Consider the following 16052-nt stretch of genomic DNA (forward strand, 5'->3'; position numbering starts at 1 on the left):
GACATTCAAATGCACGCCCCTTACGCACGCTCCGTCAAGATAGTATGCCAGGAGGATGGATAGGGGTTCAATCAAGAAAGAAAATGAGGAAGCATTAATAAATATACACATGCTGAAATGATCAAATAGAATTAATGAGTTAATGAAACGACGAATACCTATACACTCCAGGTTTTCCGATTAATAGGGTAGGTTACTAAACTTATTCAGGGTGAGTTAATTAACAAATTTGATGCCAATAACCGGTCCCTCAGGTTTGTCCTAACGATGTGCCAGCCCGTAGGCTTCGTTTGTGAAAATTGTTTTGCCCATACATAACTAAACCTTGCCTTGTGTTTTGGACACCAGTTGGTCACATGTGACCCGTGGCGTCCCTTAAATGTCTTATTTACGCACCCACAATCTTTTAATAAATTCTCATTTCATCAAACTAACTTTTCTGCATTAGTTAATTTCCTCGTGCATATTTTTTGCACGTTCAGTTGAAAACATAGAGCTCGGAACCACTTCCTCCCGAATGATTGGCTGCTCTAAACATCAATAATGAATGCTGGGTGTTTCAAACGCACCCACCCTGTTGTTGCGAAGGTAACTTGTTCATTAGCTCTGGAGATAGGACACGTAGTTAGCAAGCTAACTAGCAGATAACAGTGCGGACATACAGAAGTGAGGAACAGTAGAGGGGAAAGGAAGAAGCGCTTTTTAAATACTTTGGTTTGGCAAAAAAGTAAAAGTGAGTACTAAACAACCGCACGATTGCTTTCACCTTGGTAGCTATGAAGTTGTGATCTAACGTGAGCGTTAGCAGCCTTTTTCCATCAACTACAAACGTTTTTGTCCTCGCCCCCAACTACAGTTCGCTGTATCTACATAGCCGCACACCGGCTATTTTTGGTGATTTTGAAAAGCCGACTTTTGAGCCTGGTAAGTAACCTGACATTAGCTTGCAGTTATATGGCCAGCTGTTGAGTGACATGAGCCAGCCTGTTGCTAATGTTAGCTAAAGAGGCTAGTTTTTCTTTTTCGGAATCCGAAATGATTGACAGGAAAGCTAATGTTAACAAGAACAGTGTCGTTAGCTTCACAGTCAGCCATTAAACCAAGTTTAAGTTTGTTTGGACATAGCATTTGTTTGGTGATGGTGGCTACTACAGATTACCAGACCTCCGTAAATGTTGCAACAGTAGTTTACAACTAGTGGCTGGCTTGGCTTGTAGATTTGGTGACCAAAGTGAAGTTCAGTTTGCCCTGGGAGTCACGTTAACTACGTTAACTCTGCTGCCCTAGCTGGAACGTAACTTGGTTTTTGAGTTTGCGTGGTAGTGGGGCAGCTTCCTTGGAAATGCTTTGAAGATAATATCTTACAGTACTCATGTTGTTCGAAACGTTCTCTTTCCGTGTCAGGCGTGGTTGGATAAGTTTGCCTTCTTTTAAATCTACATTTCTTTGAATGCGCTGAGGCATAACTGATAACTGAACCATAACATGTCTTGTCTGTAACTTTAGCTAACTGGGTTACTGTGAACTGTCATCAAACTATTCCATGTCGTGTGTCAAGGTGTGCTACAATGCGTAGTATGCTATTGGATAGTAAGTAACACTGAAGTTCTGTTCAATGTTACTACAACTTTGGTTACTTTGTAACCAGCTATCAGTTTGTGGTGACATTTACTGCTTCAGCGTAGAAGGTTCGGAAGAACACCGACGACATACAGCTTCTTCCTTAGTATAATGTCAACTTCACGAATGCAGGAGTGGGGTGGAGACTTGTAACTTGCCTTCAGCAACATGCTGTAGCTGCCTGTATACTGTACGTGCAAACTGCCTGAAAGCTAATCTAGCGTTTTGAAATAACCTGGGGCGAGAACAGAGCAGTTGTGTAGAAGTGTATGCAAACTGCGATACTTGCACAGCGTCAATCGACAGATGTAGGTGAAATAAACACAACATTTATGCATGTCTACGATGCTGTAGGAGAATCAAATGGTTGCTGTGTTATGTGCACACAAGAACATACAGGAGGCTGTTTTTATTCCTTCTGTCATGTGTTTGTGTTTAACGATTCTGTGTTTTTCAGTAAATCTCACTGGATAATGACTTAATGTACCTGACATGATGTCTGTAAACAAACTATACATGTATGCCTGTCAGATATGACTGTTGATTAAAGTACTAGGGGGTACAAACAGCATATTGTTCATATGGTTTTAAGATGCTGTAATGTGTCATGGAAATAATCACATTATTGTGGGCACCCCTGTGTGTGTGTTTTTTTTTAGTTATTATTTTATTGAGTGGTGAATTGATGCCAGTATGCTGCTGGATACAACAGCCAGCCAGGCATGATCGTTTTTGTTTTTTGTTTTTTTTGCCACAGTAAATGTTATTGAGTGGTGAGTTGGATGGCAGTATGCTGGCTATAACAGGCAGCCAGGCATGTTAGTGGGTTGGTGAGTTGGGAGCTGATTTATGTCAATGAAACTTCTGTTTCACTCTTCTCCTCTCCTCTTCTCTCCTCCTCTCTCCAGCCAAGCCCTCCCACTGTCAGACCGCCATGCCGTTCCCCTTCGGGAAGTCAACGAAGAGCCCCGCAGAAATCGTCAAAAGCCTAAAGGAGAATGTGGCCAGCCTGGAGAAGCTAGAGACTTCCGACAGCAAGAAATGTGAAAAGGTAAGCGTTACGAGAGTATCATCTCACAGAATCACTGTGTGTGTGTATGTGTCCACAAATATTGGTGTTGGAATGTAGTCATTCATCTGGAAATGTGCTAATTTTATGCCTCCCCTCAACTTTAATGATTACTTTTGTTCTGGCTGTTACTTGATACTGGTGATAGTACTATACTTCTTAGCTTGTGTCATTAAACTGAATGGGACCAGTTGCAATGATGCATGCTAAGAAGTAATTTCACCCGGCTGATGGAAGAACCAGGAGAAAGGTAAATCTCTATCATTTAAATCAAGGGGATGTGTGAAATGAGCATATTTTCCCAAAACTGGTGGACTGTTCCGTCAAAACATTTTGATTTATTTGTGAGATGACTGTCCTAGATATCTATGTTTGTATCTGTCATTACCCAAATAACCAATAATCAATCAACCACAAAAGGGTTCCCAATATTACTTACATAACATGTGGGTCAAAGACGTCCAAAAAGGAACTGTCATTCAGTGTAACAGATACCTTCTTCTGACTGTAACTGTAAGAAACATGACTCTTTATTTTATTTTTTTTCCAGTGAATTCATGAAAACCTTGGCTGTCATCCATTCACTTGAAATGGTTTTTTTTACAGTTACAGTCAGCAGAAGGTATCCGTTACACTGAATGACAATGCCATTTTGGACGTCTTTGACCCCTGTCCACCATTTATTGTTACATAATGTATTGAAAGCAACACACACACACACACACACACACACACACACACACACACACACACACACACACACACCATGCATGTCATCCATGTAGTTGAACATGCAGTATACCCTGTGGCCACTATATAGCCAGTCATATGGATTCCATGGGACCTCACAAGGCATATGATGTGTATACCCATATTGGCATTTGTGTCTTCTCTTTATGGCCATCATAAATATCCCCATAATGTCGCTTTGCATATACTTAGCGGACACTTACCGCACGAATAGACCAGGCGCGATGTGATTGAAGCGATACGAGCGATTGAAGCGACTACAGTATGTTCATTACAAGCAGAAGGCAAAGCAACATTCCCATTGGCTGTGGCCACTGACCTCTATACAGTCATTGGCTGTCGCGGCTGGTCGCCGAACCACGTCATAGAAAGTTGAAAGGATTTCAACTTCAAACTGTCGCGCTCGTCGCGCAAATCGCCTCTAGTCTCCAGAATCGCTTTTGTCGCGCGACTCAATACAAAGTCAATTACTTCCGTCGCTCGCCTCACTCTTGTCGCGGTAGGTGTATTTGTGCGGTTATACCCAAAGCAACGTACAGTTCTTAAGATACAACACAGGGTGTTGGTTACCGTCCCTCCTTGGTGGATTGTGAGGTTGGGTCGGTGTCTCGCTCAAGGACCCTTCATCCATGGGTAATATCCCAACTCCAGTTAGGGGTACAGCTGCTCTGGATACCGTATGTCTGTTGCAGCACATTTTGATACGTTGCGGCCATATAATTCATTCAATCAGGAAACTGCAGGAAAGTTTAGGAAAGCGTTGCAGCATTTGAACATGGCCACTTATTCCTCCGGCAGGTGTCAGAGGAGGTGTCCAAGAACCTGGCGTCCCTGAAGGAGGTGCTGTGTGGCACGGCGGACAAGGAGCCCCAAACGGAGGCGGTGGCACAGCTGGCACAGGAGCTCTACAACACAAACCTCCTCATCTCCCTCATCGCCAACCTGCAGAGGATCGACTTTGAGGTGGGTAACAGACCACTGTTTGAAGATGGAGTGCTTTTGAGCGCAACATCTGTTTTCAGATGGATGCATTGGATATTACCACGCTACATAAGGTTATCCAAATGTGTATCAAATTTACAGAGGATTGACTTCCAGACGGGTGTTTATCAAGAAATTGTTTGAAGATTATTGAGAGTGCTTTTGCATGCACACCTGTTTTCAGACGGTCGCACTGGCTATAACTACTTCACGGTTAAGTGTAGAAAATAAGAGGAACAGCTTCGAGGTGAATATCAAGAACTGTTTTGAAGATAGTGTTTTTGCACACATTGTACCCAGAGAGGTGTGTTAGATTAAACCACGGTAAGGTATTATTATTCATTCAAAAGTGTATAAAAAAATCCTGCATACTGTCCATTCCACATGCAGAAATTCATATCTATCTCGGCCAAACCAACCTCCTGTGGTCATGCTGACCTTCTTAAATTTCTGTGAAAATGCCAAGCTTTGTGTTCCTGTCGAAGCATTTTGAGCTGCATGTTGCATGAATTGTGCTATACAATTTCATCATAAAAGTGTGCGTAGAAACTGGTGTCTGAAATGGTAATAACTAAGTTATTATCGAGGTTCAAGCATTTCAACATTGTCTTATACAGCCTGACAAACTAGTATTGAAAAATCCATCGACATTGAAGTGGAAAAAAATCTTGTTAAAATAGCACCTGGTCATCGCTTTGTTGAATTGATCCATCTGTGTGTGTTTTTTTTTTTAATCACAGGGCAAAAAAGATGTGGTCCACGTCTTCAGTAACGTTGTGCGCCGTCAGATCGGGACACGAACCCCCACAGTGGAATACATCTCCTCTCACACACAGATACTCTTCATGCTGCTGAAAGGGTAGGTGAACTTTTCAGGAGAGTTTTCCCGAGCACTTCATAAGCTAAGGCAGCCACCTTGACTTGGTCCCCTGAAAATATAGATTTTGTATTGTGTTTGGGAATTTGTTTCCTATAATAACTTTAAGTTGCATCACAAAAATTGTGTAAGCTGATAATTATTTAGGGTTGTTTACATCGTATTTAATATGAAACTGCACAGCATAGCTTTCCCAATGATGATGATGGGTAGTCAGTCCCATGTTTGTGATACAGGCTGACTCACCCCACCACCCACCCACCTTCACTATCAAATGTTCTGTGGTAACCACTGGGTTTCCAAGCCTGGGGGCATGGCATGGCATGGCATGCCACTCTAACTCTTAACTAACAGCCATGCTGCAGATCTGTCCCGGCATCCCTTTATGACCCGACTGCGGCTGGAGTGTAAATCTATAACTTTGTGATGCGTGATTGAATGGCACGCCCACAAATAGCTGAACTCAAACCAGAGCTCCAGAGTGGAGGAAGTCCTGTTTTTAGCATTGCATGTAGGGGGTGGTGGGGGGGATTGCGCAACCACCACTGTGGATGTTTGTAGCTGCAATACTGATACTGCGCAGACATGTGCCGTCAGCAATGGGGAAATGGAACGATTAAATTGAATCCCCGAGCCAGCTACTATTTCCAGTGTAATGCTTTGCAATAAGCGCAATCATACTAAGAAGAAAAAAATGGGTACCGGTAGTTAATTAATGCATGCTTGAGAAGCTCTATTCTATTTGAACATGTCTATACAAATTAGTGCTGACTCAAGTCATTTGCTTGGAATGACTGGTGCATGTTGCGTGTGATGTCAGGATCAATCAAATGGTGCTCTTGAGAACGGCATCTTGTCTTTCATTTTCAACACGAAAGGCGTGCTAAAAAGTTCCACACACACGGTTAACAGCCAGGGAGAATAATATTCGAATGTTATTCAAATATTGGAATAGTGGCCATCGATTTTTGAAGTGTGTTTGCCAAAAATTCCCATCCCTACTAAACATTGGACCTATGTGTTGTAATGTAATGCTATGTAATGTGTGTGGTTAGCTATGAGAATACTGTCGTAATGTAATGCAGTGTAATAATGTTTGTCGTAAGCTATGAGAATGCTGTCTGTGTTGTAATGTAATGCAATGTGATGTGTGTTGTTAGCTATGACAGTCCGGAGGTGGCGTTGAACTGTGGCATGATGCTGAGGGAGTGCCTCCGCCACGAGCCCCTGGCGAGGACTGTGCTCTTCTCTGAGGACTTCTACCGCTTCTTCGGCTACGTGGAGCTCTCTACCTTCGACATCGCCTCCGACGCCTTCGCCTCGTTCAAGGTACGATGCAATACTCCAGTCTAACACTTCAGCCGGTACCTTGCCTTGTGTAAGGTATGATGCACCCAAAGAAGGTGGATCTAACAAGAAGCGTCATTTTGTTTCTTTTCCGGTATCCACTTTATGTTGGGTGAACGCCCCTTTAGGAGACCTTCGGTTAGGAGACCTTTGGAGTCCTGAGGTTGAGAATCAATGAAGTCCCCTTAGCACTGTAGATGGCGGTAGCGCACATCTTGCGCAAACACCTCAAAAAAAGAAGAAGTAGTAGGGGACAACGCCCCCCAACTTGAGCACACGCTTTTGCATTGAGTGGGCGTGTTTTGCGATATCTTGGTTTGATTTAGTATTTTTGATGCACCTTTTAAGGTATGGTACTCCAGTCTAAGGTGGTATTCAGGCCATGTCCTTTGCTCCAAGCTTATTGAAGTGGTCCATTGGTAGAGAGTTGTACTTCAGTGCTCATTTTCGGTATTTTTGTCCTTTATGCATTTTTGATGTGTCTCCCTGCCTCATTTGTTGTGTTTTCTTTGAATATTTTTTTGTTTAGATAGACCTTCAATTGTTTCTGGGACTCATGTTGACATAGGACAACTCCATATTTAGTATGTTGTCTGAGTACTGAGGCTCTTCAGTGTCGGCAATGCAATTTGTTTGTTTTGATAATGTCTCATCTGCTGTTGTAACACATAATCATCTCTTGGATTAGGACCTCCTGACAAGGCATAAGATTATGTGTGCTGACTTCCTGGAGACAAACTACGAGAGGGTGAGAGAATATGTTTGTTGTTTTTGCTTGGTATGAAATCATATTGTTGAAATTGTGCCATAGATCACTAATCTGGCATTCTTTTTTTCATGTTCTTACCTTGCAGGTGTTTACAGAATACGAGAAGTTGCTGCATTCTGATAATTATGTTACCAAGCGACAGTCTCTTAAGGTGAGCTTTGGAGAATTCCCTTTTCCCTTGGGAGTGTTTTGTCGTATTACATGTAATTGTGTCTTTATATACAAAGAGCTCTTCATTTTCTGCAATAGAATGCTTGTGTAATTGGGAGATAATGGAAACTCAGCAATAGACTAGTCGTAGATATCAAATGAGTTAAGCAAGAGGACTTCTCAAGAAGAATTTAAAACTAGGCACATTTGGCTAAGATGACCCAAATAAAGGAGAATCTTCATAAACAGTCTAATGATTGATTTGAATGTCATGTTTTGTGTGTAAACTGTTTGTTTTTTACATTTGCAAAAAAACTTAATTTCATGTTATGATAGAATACTATTGACATATAACAATTAATCACTTGTATTTTGATACTTGAGAGTTGAGATACATAGCTGTGGTCAAGGCCCTGTACACACTAAGGCGGATACATATGAAAACTCACAATGCATCCGTTAACCCTTCACAACCATACACATTAATACAGTAAATTCCAAGCTTTTTGCATACGACCACTGAGAAATCTGAAAACCCCAGTTTTGCTAATAGTAGACCTTTCTGAAAACTTGTCCGGATTGTTTTAACTGCAGGTTCGAGTATTAGCATTTATCCGGCTTAATGTGTACACTGCTCTGGTCTGAATGTATTCATTGATATTTACTTTATATTTATTTATATTTATTTTGTGCTTTTCTGTTTTCAGCTACTGGGGGAGCTGCTGCTGGACCGGCACAACTTCACCGTCATGACCAAATACATCAGCCACGCCGAGAACCTCAAGCTGATGATGAACATGCTGAGGGACAACAGCCGCAACATCCAGTTCGAGGCCTTCCACGTCTTCAAGGTGCGTCGTTTTTTTAATTGAACTAATTGTTGTCGCAACCTTTTAGACTTTGTGATGCCTCAGAAATGATTAGATCTGCGCACGTGCACAATGAAATTATTACATTGTTATTATTACATTATTACATAATTACATCATACTACCGAATTGAAGATATTTTAAGTATGGGGTATTGGTTACAGTCCCTGGAGTAGTGTGGGGTTAGGTGCCCTGCTCATGGGATCTCCAGCCGTAGAGGTAGAGACTGAGTGGAAGGGAGGGATTTGAACCAGTATCCCTATGGTCTAAAGCACATTAGGCCACGACTGAAATATTACAATGCATTCTAGTTATAAATTTGACGTGTGCGCTTTCACGTTGCATGCATTTGCTCAGTGTTGATGGTTTCTGCGGCATCATCCCAGACTTCAGTGTATATTTGCCACTGTGTGGTATGCGTGTTCGACCACTTACCCAATTGCCAACGCTTTTCCTCTGCTAGAACGGCATAATAGAGGATCTCCCTCTCAGCTGTCATAGGCTCATGACTTCTGGCACATAACACAGTGTTCAGCTTCAACGCCCCTATGAATTTAACGTGTCGTTTACTGTGGTTCATGCGTCTTGAACGCGACCTGTGTGTTTAATTCATGGCACACTGGACAGCGTGGCCTGTGTGTGAGTGCAAAGGTGCCGTCTTTCTCCTTTTTCTTTTGGCCCAGCTGTATCTGTTTACTTCCTCCATTGCATCAATGGGGGGAACACTAGTGTCGGTTGATCAGGTCAGTCCTCCTAGTCTCTGCTCTGCTCTCCTGCCCTGCCCTGCCCCGGTCTTGAACCATGGCGGTAGACATAGCAAAAGCTGATCTCACATCAGTTCTTGACGCTTGACTGTTACTTACACACGTGTGTGTGCGTGTGTGTGCGCGTGTGAGTGTGCGGCATGTGTATTTAAAAAGGCGAGCTATGAGAGTCTGCATGTGTGACGTCATTGCCTCTGTTGACGTTCAACAGAGACTGCCAAACAAAACAGAGGCATCTTGGGCTGTGTTGTGGTGCACACACAGGCTCTGCACGGAGTGTCCATTTGACTTTTAGCTAGCATGCGCCCTTGTGTTGTCTCCCAATGCTGGGCTTTTTATTACCATGTATTCAGGAGGCAGTCAACGAGTTTAGCAGAGTTGAAATTTGCTATGATTTCAGGGCAGAAGAAAAGAGCTCAGCACTGCTGCCTTTACGTTTTCACCACTTGATTTTTTTTATCGGCTGTGAGCCCTCATCAGAGTAACCATGCCAAAGGTGAAGAGCTTCATAGGGGAAGTTAGTAGCATTAATCTTCTTGTCTTAAGTTCTTCATCCTATGAGGTTAAATGTACAGTATCATGGTAAAGAAAGACGACTGATGACAAAACTGTGGATTGAAGCAAGGCTGAATGGCTAGTGAGTCGGGTAGAGCAACTAGCCTCAGTGGCCAGTGAGCACAAAAGTTAACATCAAACCCTGATGTGACGGGGAAAATCATTGTCATTGGGAAACAACACTTAGTGCTCACAAAGATATTCAGTTTGTTTTTAAAGCAATATATGGTGTAAAATGAAACCGGCACACCAAAAGGTCATGCCATGTCTGTACTTTTGGTGAGAAGTGATCCAGAGCTGGTCTGTTGCATTATTTTAGAGAGAAACTGCAACAATTCCTTGTGAATGGGGTCCTGCCCACGATTCCAAGAGAGCCTTTTAAAAAAAAAAAAAAATCTGGTCTCACCAGAGGAGCAATGTGTGGGGATGGATGGTACCATGCTCAGGGTGTCTCAGCCATAGAGGAGGATGGGGGTGCTGTGCTGGTGATACAGTACCGCCACTGACTTACCTACAGCTGTTTATATATGGCCCTGCACTCACCTATTCGTGTCGGGAATAGAACCAGCAACCATCAGATTTCTGAACAGAATTTTCAGAAGTCTGACTCTTGTCTGTGTTTGGCTGACTCGTGCCTAAATTTGCTCTTGACTGTGTGTACGTGCTCTCAGGTGTTATTGACCAACCTCAAGGAGCTGGCACGGCATGCTTTTAGGACAAACGCACCAAAACTGTAACTGTGTGGGTGGGTGGTTGCGCTTGCACGTAGGTATTTGTGGACACTGTGCTTGCATAGTGTCAAAATAATCTGTGAGAAGCGTGAATGTAAAAGTTTTGTTTTGATTCACGAGAACCAACTTAACACGCCAATATAGTCAACTTTTCACAGCGATTGTTAGTTGTCAGTGAGTGCATCACTCGTGGTGTTCCATTCATATCGAGTCAGGGTCCGGTCTTACCAATCCTACTAATAAATGGTTAGGGAGGTGGTCTTAAACTCAGAGGGATCTTTAACCAATACCCTGTAAATAAATGTTAGTCGCTTTGGATAAAGGCATCAGATAAGTTTAATGTAATGTAATCTGCCTGAAGGTGATACCAAGATGCCGCAGAGTGAAATAAATTGACTAGATTAACTAAAATAATATTTAAATATTCAACTTAAATTGATATCATTAAGTGTGTGCGTGTGCGTGTGCGTGTGCGTGTGCGTGTGCGTGTGCGTGTGCGTGTGCGTGTGCGTGTGCGTGTGCGTGTGCGTGTGTGTGTGTGTGTGTGTGTGTTGCCAGGTGTTTGTGGCCAACCCTAACAAGACGCAGCCGGTGCTGGACATCCTGCTGAAGAACCAGACCAAACTGGTGGAGTTCCTCTCCCACTTCCAGACCGACCGCTCCGAGGACGAGCAGTTCTGCGACGAGAAGAACTACCTGATCAAGCAGATCCGGGACTTAAAGAGGCCCACGCCGCCCGAGGAATCCTCCTAGGGAAAAGAAAAGAGAGAAAAGAAAAACCCTTGAAACGGCTGCTGGTAAAAAAAAAACATGGATAATGGCGTAATGAAAAGGGAGGAGGTTTGGATGTTTTTGGGGGTGGGAGCTGGGAGAATTTCGCTGAGGTTTCGGAGGGAAAACAAAAACAAAACAAAAGGAAAGGTGACGGAGAGGTTGGAGACCTCAGTGGAGGCAAGAGAGGATTTAGAAAAAAGGGTTTAGGGAGAAGAAGAGATGGCTTTCTGGTCCTTTGTTTCCTCTGCATTTGAACCTCTATAATAGGGGGAAAACATAGTTAACGTTCTTGTGCAGACCCTCTTACTTTCCCAGAATATATAGGCAGTGAAAGGTGGTGGTGGTGGGGGCGGTGGAGATATGAGGAGAGGAGTGAGTTGGACCCACACACTCTTTGACATAAGCATAGCCAGTCAACAAAGGTGTGAAATCCAACTTGATTTCAATACCTCAATGCTCAAGACTGTTGTTCAGTTGAAGCAGAAGCCCACACTCCTTCCCCCACCAACACACAAACACACGCATGCATCTCCATAGGAGTCAACACTTCCTTGAAACATTAAAAATTGTGCCTGAAATATTGTAATGGCACACAAATGGAAAACCTTAAGATTGTATATGATCTCTCGTTGTGAATAGCGTTATATATATGGCTCAGTATCGGCCAATAAGAGGGCAGCCTTACAAAGAACGCCTCTCCCAACATTTTAAGCGAAATGAATTTGAAACTACTCACTCCAGACTAAAACAAAAAAATTGTCAGTTGCGCAACTTGGCTGGCTCTCTCCACACCGCACTTATAAATAATTTTCCTCATCTACTTTGGGGTTGTTACATGTAAAGACACCTCTTTGATACTGGGTTTCACCTCTTGTGCTTCTCTGACGACAGAAGTGTATTAGTGTTTTCTTCCTTTTTTTTCTTTTTTTGCTTCGCTTGGGCTAGGTTGTTAGGAAGTGTATTTTAAGTATTGTAGGGATATTTAATATTTTGTTTTCTCGCTTCAAGGTTTTTTAGGGAATTTTCATAGTCAAAAACAGCAAAAACTTTTTTTTTTTCCAGGGTTGAGTCATATTTTTCCAGTTATGTATCCACATAATGGTACACGCAACACAGGAGTTGCAAACAACCCTGTACACAAACACTGTAATAATATTATTGTGGTTGGGATGGACATTTTGTTGTTTTTCTTTTGCTTTGTCAGATGCCCTTCTGTTTCCTAGGTAACTGAAGGCGTTTGGAAGCAGATTTAAAGTAGGCGTCAAACCAAAATGGCCACCATATATACCTGGTTCATACTCCAGCCCTTTTTACCTGCACTGTTAAACTTGAACGAGCCGAAACTGTGGTTACCATACAAGATCTTTAATATTGACCACAGTTTTTTAATTAACACAGTGTGACTGGGTCCATTTCTGTATAAACACCCCCTGCAGTAGTCCTTTGTCATGGGCCACTTGAGGTGTTTGGGAGAAATGGAAAAACGGAAGAAAGGGTTCTACTGAGAGCGAAAGAATGCGAGAGAGAAAGAGAGAGTTGTCCTGAATGCGAAATGGTATACCTTGAGTTGAAATTTATATTCTATGTAACCTGTTTGCACAAACATGTTTTTTTTCCTTATATACCTCATAGGTTTTTGAGTTCCTAAGTGCTGTGTACTCATTTCTCCTTCACAAGTTTTTATTTCAAATGACGATATTGTTGATGGGTGGGGCAGGTATAGGTTAGGATGAATTATGCTTACAAAGCGTTTCAGAGAAAACAACTCGGCTTCAAACCATTTTTGAGGCCTGCACTTAGTATAAGAATGCAAAAACCCTGGCAGTTGTGAAAGCTCCCGTTAATCCAGAAAATAGTAATAATTTTAAAAAACTGTGCATAACTGCCCCACGCGCACACACACACACACACACACACACACAAATGCACAGATATTTGAATGTGAATTTTAGTTGCAGCGTGCTATGTAGAGTGCTTTGGGGTGTTGCTCAGAGTTACTACCTAAAGCATTGGTGCTGGCCAGTGCAGTTCCACTGAACTAATGGTGTGTGTGGAACTCTGCTTGAACGTGCAATAACAGATTCAAGTTCACCTGCATTACGCGTACCATTTTTAAAAGGTCACCCATCTCATCTCACAACAGGTCTACCACACAGCTGTGTGCCAGCAGAGGGCTAGCAGTACATTGTATTACGTTGTGTGGTGTTATTGCATAAACTTGCCAGAAAGGTCACATTTTGTCTCCCGTTCAATCTGAACTCCCATGTCATTTGAATGCAAGCTAGCACAGCTTTCTGAAACTGCAAATCTGGGTATATACACACAACATTGATTGAGATTGCATTAGGATTTGCATTTCTAGGGAGAGCTCAAAGAATCGATTCTGTGCCACTCGTCTTTTAAGCATCACTTTACACTGTCCTCAAAATGATCTTCATCTCTCTTTTGAGACTCATTTTATTCAGAATTTTTAAAATGCTGTTATGATTTCACCCCAGCGGAGTTCAAACTTAAATAAATATAAAACTTGCCTGTGCTGTGAATATTTTTCTGATGCACATTTTAAAAGAGGTTTATTTTTTCACTTCTTCCTTTCCTTGACAACTAGTAATAATTGGTTCAGTGCCTTTCTCGATTGAATGGGAGTGAATGTAAATATCTTGTGCCAACCTGCTACTGCATAGCTGGGCGAATGAATGCTTCCCAACTGATGAAATCTTTGCGGGACGTTGTGTCATTGGCTGTACATTTCCAGGGATGCATTCTGTAGTTGTGGTCTTAAACCATGAAGAGTTGCTCCAAAAGGGAGTTCAGGCCTTGGTGAAATCGACATTGTTTTTAAAACACAAATTGTATTTTTTATAAACATCTTTTTTTCTAAATTCAACTAACACAACACCCAACTATTGACTGATTTGGCATAATTAATGTGCAATAATGTTGGCTGTGGCTGAAAAGCAACACTGTTTGCTACTCTAGTAAGAACAACTGTCCTGAAATGCTTCATTTTGCTTGATGTATTATGCATCCACTGTTCTGGAACTGTAAACAGAAGAGAAACAGCATGGGAAAATGAATTGTTGCAGTACCCTTGTTCACCACTGGAGAGCGCTATTGTTACCACGCTCATACAGTACAGTGAGGAAGTGCAAATTGGGAATTGATATTCATAGAATACCTTGCTTTGCAGTTAGCAAGCACACAAAGTGTGACTAAAGGAGGGAAAAAGGAAAATAAATATGTAAACTCCTGAAACTATTATAATTGCCTTTAATTGTAGTGCAGGTTGAAAACTGAGAGGTTTTGTCTTTTCTTTTCTTTTACTTTCTTGCCACTGTGGGCCGAAAAAGTATTTTCTTGACATCAAGCGCTCATTGATAGGATGAATGTATCAATCATGCATGAATTAGAGAGAGAGAGAGAGAGAGAAAAGCAGCGTAGAGTTAATTTTTGGGAATGTTTCAGCTTAACTTTGCCCCTCTCAGGGAGATGAGTGCTGGATTAAAAGCATACTACTTCTGGTGTGTAAGCTTTAAAAATAACACAACAAAAAGAAAACCTACCCTGGTTACAAGTGGTTATCATTATTCTGCTGCCGTTTGAAAGACTCGATGCAATTTTGTGATGTCAAGTTTCAAAGAATATTATTATTATTTTGGTGACTTTTTTTCTCTTTTTTTTCCAAAGTCTGTCAGATTTAAACTGTAAATGTTTGCTATGCTAAGTATTTTTCACACTTTTTTGCCTTTTCCATTTTGTTTCCTGTATGTTTTCCTTTTTCCAAATATTTTTTTCCAACTGGGAGAGGATTAAACATGTACATAAAATGTATTTTAAAGAATAGTGTGGAAGCATATTAAAATAAAATAAAATAATACTGTTTGTCTTGGCTCTAGTGTTTTGTTGAACACCCTTCACAACATGATTGAATAGTCTACGTCAGTGATTCCCAACCTATGGGCCGGGGCCCACTGGTGGGCCCTGAAGGTATTCCAAGTGGGCCTTGAAATCTTTTTCCAAAAATGAGAATCATATTTTGGTGTGTGTTGTTGTTGATTTACTTGAGTTTTATTCTTAATTGGGTCAGAGGTGGGCCCCGAACATTTTTGACTATTTTTAGTGGGCCGCAAGTTGAAAAAGGTTGGGAACCCCTGGTCTACATCTATGTGATTTGTAAAGCTTATTGCTGACAGGTTGAGTCTACCTAACCAGTGTTTTGTTCAATCACCACATTCCTAACCTATAGCCTATCATTGAGACCTACAGATATTACTATCACAATGTTTGTATTGTATTAAAAAAAAAGATAAACAAATGTATTGATTCTTGAGTTTAAACAAATGTTTACAGTTAATGACTAAAATAACAGATCTTGTCAACGACTCTCACTGTGACCTGTTTTTGGGGAAAAAATTGCTCTGTCCATATTACACAGAGATTTCAGTGACAATAACTGAAGAGAAAAGCGAAGTGAAAATGATGAGTTGACTAAAAATGAGGTGCCTTGTATACCCACAGAGAGGTCAAACAGTATAAGTATTTGATCCCCTGCCAACCATATCAGTTCTGGTCCAACAGACCAGATAGGCACTTCCAATCAACTTCTCATCTGAACACATGTAATACATAAAAGACACATTGAATCAGCCCATAATATCAGTCAATCAATCAGACTCCAAATTCGCCAACATGGGAAAGACCAAACCGCTGTCAAAGGATGTCAGGGAAGATTTTAGACCTGAACAAGGCAGAAATCATCTCTAAAACCAAAAGCAAGAGACGGGACAGGAGCAAAC

General features: G+C 41.7%; 1 protein-coding gene across 3 annotated transcripts; it reads left to right on the forward strand.

Annotated features, from left to right (window-relative positions):
* The first annotated feature begins 541 nt into the window (after positions 1-541).
* cab39l1 (calcium binding protein 39, like 1) lies at positions 542-15145 on the forward strand. Of its 3 annotated transcripts, XM_063190213.1 has the most exons (10): positions 542-733; positions 857-924; positions 2529-2671; positions 4238-4402; positions 5161-5279; positions 6458-6626; positions 7333-7392; positions 7499-7564; positions 8271-8414; positions 11041-15145. In XM_063190213.1, exons 3-10 carry the CDS (start codon positions 2555-2557, stop codon positions 11233-11235), a joined length of 1035 nt encoding a protein of 344 aa, XP_063046283.1. In that variant the 5' UTR covers positions 542-733; positions 857-924; positions 2529-2554; the 3' UTR covers positions 11236-15145. The 3 variants fall into 3 exon arrangements, with proteins under 3 accessions (XP_063046283.1, XP_063046282.1, XP_063046284.1); XM_063190212.1 differs by having other exon boundaries at positions 542-924; XM_063190214.1 differs by lacking the exon at positions 857-924.
* The last annotated feature ends 907 nt before the right edge of the window (positions 15146-16052 follow it).

This window comes from Engraulis encrasicolus, chromosome 23 (assembly GCF_034702125.1).
Source record: "Engraulis encrasicolus isolate BLACKSEA-1 chromosome 23, IST_EnEncr_1.0, whole genome shotgun sequence".
Classification (NCBI taxonomy): Eukaryota; Metazoa; Chordata; class Actinopteri; order Clupeiformes; family Engraulidae; genus Engraulis; species Engraulis encrasicolus.